The following is a 7040-nucleotide window of genomic DNA, read 5'->3' as shown; positions in this document are numbered from 1 at the left end:
ACTCAACTTTCTGACATTACTGGCATACAAACTTACCCTCATATGAAAGCCCATCATCTCAGCTGTGATAAAATCCCACTGTCATTAGAAATCATACGGCATAATTTGCAGAAAAATACGCCCAAACTCTACCACCCCCTCAAACTCATAACAACCAAGGAAACAGACCCTTACACAACCAGGAAATAGTCCCAACTTCATATCCCCTGATAACCACAAAAACTCAGCTTTTGGGCCATAATCAGAAGGTAGAAACCCTCCCCAGTCACATTGACCTCAAAACTGCCAGAATTTCTACCCATTTTTCCAAGAAAAAAAATCTTAAAGTTTTAGGCCCTGAACTACATTCGACCACCATCAATTTGCATGCCGAATCGCTGGCGGATCCCCTACAGCGGCCATGCCAGAACTGTGCACGCTTTAATACAAGGTGGTGCGGATCCGAACCAACAGGACATGCAGGTACTTTGGATTAAAATTATATAAATATTGTTTAACACCATTTAACACCACAAGGTCATATTTTTAAGCGGGGCACAATGAAAATGAGAAATAAACAGCTCTTAAAGAAGGCCCCCATGCAGAACACAAAACTTACCGCGACTCCCGGGGGTCTATGACGAGGTACATAAAGTAGCGCGGCCAGAATTCTTCAAGGCCGGGTAGAAATATTTGAAAGGTAATCAAGTGTCAGCTTTGAGACTGTATGACTTGGAAGGTTTTCTAGTTCGTGCATCAATGCGCCTTCTTACGTCTTCTTACGCGGCTCCCAGATGAACCGGCTGCAGTTCAACTGACCTCCGCACAGAGCTAGCGCTATTTCAAAGAAGACCGAGAAGATGATACGCAGACAGATTTCCTTTCAGGGAGAAAGAAAACAGGGTACACTACAACTAAATTGGATGCACAACCTACAAAGTGACCTATATCAACTGGGAATTATTCTGAAGGAAGCTGAAACTATTCCTCAAAACCGCCCAAAATAAAGACTGCTTTAAACTGCCCAATGTGTAACCAGACACGGGGGATCTAAGTCTAAGTAATTTATGTATCAAACTAACTTGAATTTCACACTCCTGTTTTACAGGAGAACACGGCCTTACATAATGCTGCTACATATGGTCATCCCGAGTGTGTGAAAGAGCTTCTGACGGCCGGTGCAGACAGCACTGTTCGAAACAAAGTATTAAACGTTTGTGTACCTACTTAGAGACTTTGTCATATTCATTGTAGGTCATCGAACTAACCACTGACAATGATATTGGACTGCGTTTTCTGTAGCAACTCTTTAAGACAAATGTACGCTTATACAAAGACTAACCTTATTTTGTGATTCTACAACGATTGTGCGATAATTGTGACTATTTACTCAGATACAATGTATCTTTAATGTATTCGATAGGTTGCAATATCACTGTCGATGTTTTTCTCACCCGAAATATTTTGTTGTTTCAAGTAGTTTATTGGTATGAGGAATCAAAATGTAAAAAGTGAAATAGATAAATCAAAACAAAATATGAATGAATATAAATTCTAATTTTTGTATTAAACGACTGAAGTAGCAGCGAAGAAAAGGATGTTTGGCACTTCTACTACTTCAAGCATTACATATCTTTTCTGATTGGGATTTTTTTGGGCGTTTGTAAGGCCATGTTGATTTGATTATATGGATGACATCCACCGGGAACTCCAAAACTGATGCGAGCGAGCGAATAAAAAAAAAGTTTGGCCAAAAAAAAAAGTTGCCTTCAGTATGAAATCAAAGTGGCCAGGAAGGTTGAACATAGGACTGAACACACATAGTATGGTATACCAACAGTTAGGTGTAGGGACAAGTACATCATACAGGTACAAAACATTTTTTTTCTTCTTGGACGAATCCGAAAAAAACAGACCTCAAAAAAATCAGAGGAACAGGTCTAGCCAATTTCAAAATGGACACACTATGTCGGCAGCCAGTTTGGGTCTTACCGCGGGCCAAAAAGACAACAAGAGCGAAGTCAAGTAGAGTTTATAGTCAATTGTTTGTTTGTTTGAACCTTTATTTATTCATGAAAGCTCATGTACCAAGTTTCTACAGTCAAAGGTACAGAGACAGTTTGCCTTTATTACATGGAGATGGGATTTTAAAATGCCAGTGGGAGTCCAATAATCCACCAAACAGATTCCTTTGTAGCAAAATTGACCAATTACCATTGTTTTGAGTATTGCCAGTTCTCAAGATTCCACAGACAATCAGGTTTGGGTCCGGACCTGGAAATGATCCTCTGGACCTGAATTTTCTGTACTGGTACCTGCCCTACCAACAATAGATTTTTTTCTTTCTTTCCTGTCACATCTTATTCTTTGACTTTAGATTTATTTTGGCATTCTATGGCATTAGTTATCTGTTTGCTGATACTTTTTTTTCAATCTACGGAATATTTGTGCTCATTTTACAGCTGCTTTGTACAATTTATTGTGTGGTCAAAAACTTTTTTTTTTTTTGGAAATGGCCGAAAATTGGTGCGAGCGCGGATGTCATCCATATAATCAAATCAACATGGCCTAAATTTAAATAAAATCTCGATAAGACCTAGTCCATAGTCAGGTAGTTTGCCTTATGCATCAGTCAGATTTCCGAATCGGTGCCCCGCCGAATAGTTTACGGGTCATGATATTCATCCAAAATGGACGCTCCGTACCAGAGGCGTAGGCAAAAAAAATCCCGTAAACTACCCGACGCCTCATCGGTTTGGAATCGCAACTGCATCAGGCTGTCGCACGCTACGTACACACTTCCTATGAGCCCCATTACGGAATGTTTCCTATTTTTTGTCAATAGGACGGCAAAGCAGCAGAAGAAGTAGTTGGACAGCATTTAGGATGTCGAGAGCCTGTTACACCTGAACATAGAGAGGCCGTGCTCAAAGCTTTTCGAGAATACCAAGTAAGACTAATGTACTTTTTTGAATTTGAATTTCTTGAAACGATAAAGCATTCGATAGAATACACCAAATGAGATCAAAGTTTCATAATGTTATTAGCCTTATCAAAGAGCACTTTTTATTTAATTAATTAATTAATGTATTTTTTTCCACAGGGTAAGACAAAAATGTGGCTCGGAAATTGGTACAAAAATATAAAATGTCGGTGAGTTTTTTTTTTTTTTTTTACTTATTGGGTTGTGCAAGTATCCTTCTTCAACAATATCTGTGTCTGTTTGTATTCGTAAGTGTTTGCACTTGCATAGGTGTTTGTGCATAGTCGTTTGTATGTTCGGTGTGTATGCGTTCGTATGTGTATGCGAATGTTTGTATATGTAGTATGATGTATCTCTCTCTCTCTCTCTGTGTATGTGTGTGTGTGTGTGTGTGTGTGTGTGTGTGTGTGTGTGTGTGAGTGCACGTACGTATATGTTTTCAGTGTTTAGTGTGTTTGTGTAAACACACATAACAGCCTTTGATTTGAGATGGGCTGTTCTAATGAGACACTATATCAACGATATTGTTCACCATTATGTCAAAGACATCCAGTTATGTCCATAATGTTAAAATACAATGGACTGTTATAATTCACCCCTGCCGTAAAATGTCTTTGGTAACTCCAGAAGGATAGATTGGTTTCAAAATTGGTAATATTATGTAGATCGTGAAACCTCAAAATGCTTAACCAACCCCCAACCAGCACCCCGTAGCGGTTTGTAACGGTACTGCAGTGGACATGCTATTGCCGTATTTAAGAATGGTAGATGCCTTTGGAGTTAAGAGTTGGTCTTTAGGTTTGCATCCCCCAACAGCGGCTATTTTGGACCAGCAAGAGGCGGCTTTGTTTTAGTCTTTGAAATGGAATAATTCAAGATATTATAGATCGTCTTGGTTTTTGGTAAGTAGATAGCTTAAATGATACTATGCTTAATTGAACAATAAATACGCAAATGGCATCTAATTTGCACAATAAACGAGGAAAGGTTTGTACGAGGGGAGATCAATAAGTTAACGGCCTCACCCAGAAATTATACGCACAACTCAAATTTCGAGGCACGACTTCGTAGTATGAATCCTTTTATCAATATCTTCCAAAATTCAAATCGTTGCAGTCATTTCTTTCCAGTATTTTTAAATATCTGTAGGTAAGTGGCGTCTTTTTGAAAATCAGTGGGTAAGTGGCGAGAAAAACTAGGGTAAACTGTGATCAGACATGTGTGGGCCGAGTTCCCAATGGAGTAAATTATTTAAAGACATTGTCAAAATGTTTGATAATGATTCCCTCCCTATTTCAAGTAGAAACGTCCAGCGAGCAGAGCAATTAAATTGACCCTCACACCTCAGGTCGCAGCTCATTTTTTTCTGCTCTCTTACATAGAGTTACTGGGTGTCGCCTGCAAAGTAATGATCACAATAATGTGAATTGTGGTACACATTCGTAAAAGACTTTATACTTGACATCTACGCTTCGATATATGAGTTGTGATTATTATTTCTGGATGAGGACGAGAACTTACTGATCACCCCTCGTATCTCCGCTGCATTCTATGATCAAACACTTGCTGTGTTCTTTCTTGGCTTTAGTTCTACTGAAATGGCAGTGCAGAAGACGCATGAGACAGCTCATCGGACCAGAGAGACTGCAACACGTCAGGTCGCTTCCTCTACCCAACCGGCTGGTCGACTATCTCCTTTTTATCAACTAGTCTGAATGCGCTATTACTCCTGTCGTATTACAATCTTAACTTGAAAATTAGTCTATGTTAGCAAACGTCAGTTTGAATTAAAGTTGAACTTTAAATTTTATTTTTTATTTTATTTACTCTTTGTAAAAGAATGTCAAATCTTCATTGTAAACATAAAGCAAAACTCAAGAAATCAATAAGTTTTAAACGGGCCGCTCCGAACCAAAAACATCTCGAAATTCTGATTGGCTAATCTCATAGAGGACCACATCACTAGGTATTCTGTAATATTTTTATTGTTTCTGAGGATTTTTTTCTGAAATTTTAGGTAATTATCACCCACAAAGTCGTCCATCGACACAAGGCAGAAAATTGTGTTTCACTTATTTCTCAAATTTTTATAACTGATTTTCTTTTGGGGTCCGCGCGGACCCCAGGCCGGCTCCCGATAGAAATGGATACAATGTGGTTCTGATATTCACCTTGTTTCCATTGAGATTACAACCATGACCTGAAATTTCTTACAGGGATGCATTGGACATATGCCCATTGGAGATTTTTAAACAATTTTGGTTTCTAGTTTGGGCAGACATGAGAAAACAGTATGTTCAGTTGATTGTCCACCATGGTTTGATCCGGGTGAACGTTGTCTTTGCCCGGCTGACACACGCTCATGTCCCACGTGTCCAACACGAACACGTCCGGATCAGCCCAGAACACCTCCCGTATCTCCTCCATGATCTGGTAAGCCAGCCAGTCGCTTCCTAGCAGGAAGAACTGCAACTTTCCTTTCATGTGTTCTCGCGTTGTTCCAGTTCTCACGAGAACTCGCGTGCTGGGGCTCCTTTGCTTGAGACGGTGTATGGCACCCCGTATGGCGTACAGTCGTGACCGGATCATACCCAGCGGCTCTGCCGTATAATGAGCCCACAGACTGAGAACGATTACCGTGTATGGACCTCCGTGAGTAGAGTCTAGCTCATCGGCAATGTAACGAGAGTCATTGAAGATATTCCAAGCACCTACTTGTACGGGAAAGTGGTGGAACCGGTAGCGAACAGAAATGTTCCACTGAATGTTATCGCCTCCTTTAATAGCTGAAAACACATAACGGTCACTTTTCCTTCTTAGTTCATGATTGCAATCAATATTGCAATGTTTTACTTCTAAAAATTCACCCATTGCCACCCACCGTCATATTTTCCCGTTTTCGGCATTTTTTTGGTAATGTTAGAAATCTTCAGAAACTAGGAAATTTTTTCGAAATTAGTCGAAAATCAATGCAAGTGCTGACGTAATCCATGAAATTACATTCTGTGGCCTAATTCTGTTGCTCATTAACACTCTTTATAGGTGTTATAACCGCCTATGTATATTCTACCATGTTTAGCTGCAACAGTTAGCACTTTACGATATTAAACAGTAAGGCCTTAGTCATTATATGACTACATGTCGTTATACAGCCAAATGAACAAACAAATCAACACCGCACTTTACACACTACATTCTAGATAATTTTGAAAAAAATCGTTTGTTAGACTAACAGAAGAGGCATGAAGGCTTTCTAAAAATAAGTATTTGACAAACCTGTTAAATCCATCGTGTTATTATCGTAGTGCAGTGGTATCAGCTTCTGTAAGCGCTGGCTCCATTGTCTAACGGTGGAGTCACCTAAATTAAAGAAACATTTTACAAAAATATATGCTTGTTCAGCTTCAGCTGATAGTAAGGCAATATTTAAATGCTAGTACTGGTAACGTAACCAGTAATTACTTTAATGAAGGCTTCAATTAAGTGGGGAAGGGGGTTTGGTTAAAGAAATGGCAGAATCCGCCGCACGTGCAAATGCGTGCTGTCTGCGTGCAAAAACGTGGGAAACCTTTTGGTATCCGTAATTGGTGAGTACCGCCTCCGTACGAAATCGTACGGAGTCCAAAAGATATAGAAGCACGCAGACACGCCGTAGAATTCTACGTGCATGTCGAACTTGCACTGCCATCGGGCAGCGGATTCGCAAGTACAGAACAAGCCAGTACGTATACAGGCAACGCGCGTACCCCGTACTGCGAGTAAGGACACCATTCGAACGCAGCAGGCGTAAATAAGACCTACATACGGTAACGTGGCAATCGCACAGGGATTGTACGTTGTACGCACGTGCAACTCAATTTTCACTTACGCAATAAACGATGCACGCAACCGCTCGCCGCCAGACGTAGCATGCATACCACATACTTACACCTTCCGCAACGTTAACCGTGCGGGTGATGTGCGTTTAGACGTACATGTACGTACTCCCTCCCGGCTCTTGCCATTTTTTCCACACGTTTTCAAAGTAACGTGGCGGATGTGGCTTCCCAGAAAAAAAGGACGCACGGCGGGTTGTACC

General features: G+C 40.4%; 1 protein-coding gene across 1 annotated transcript; it reads left to right on the top strand.

The window, feature by feature from the left end:
* Positions 1 to 407: 407 nt before the first annotated feature.
* LOC118432342 (ankyrin repeat and SOCS box protein 10-like) lies at positions 408 to 4830 on the top strand. The gene is made up of 5 exons (XM_035843894.1): positions 408 to 462; positions 1088 to 1183; positions 2825 to 2929; positions 3083 to 3132; positions 4568 to 4830. Exons 1-5 carry the CDS (start codon positions 457 to 459, stop codon positions 4581 to 4583), a joined length of 273 nt encoding a protein of 90 aa, XP_035699787.1. The 5' UTR covers positions 408 to 456; the 3' UTR covers positions 4584 to 4830.
* The last annotated feature ends 2210 nt before the right edge of the window (positions 4831 to 7040 follow it).

This window comes from Branchiostoma floridae, chromosome 15 (genome assembly GCF_000003815.2).
Source record: "Branchiostoma floridae strain S238N-H82 chromosome 15, Bfl_VNyyK, whole genome shotgun sequence".
In the NCBI taxonomy this organism is placed as follows: domain Eukaryota; kingdom Metazoa; phylum Chordata; class Leptocardii; order Amphioxiformes; family Branchiostomatidae; genus Branchiostoma; species Branchiostoma floridae.
The sequence above is the reverse complement of the archived record's forward strand: the minus strand, read 5'-3'. Positions and strand labels throughout refer to the sequence as shown.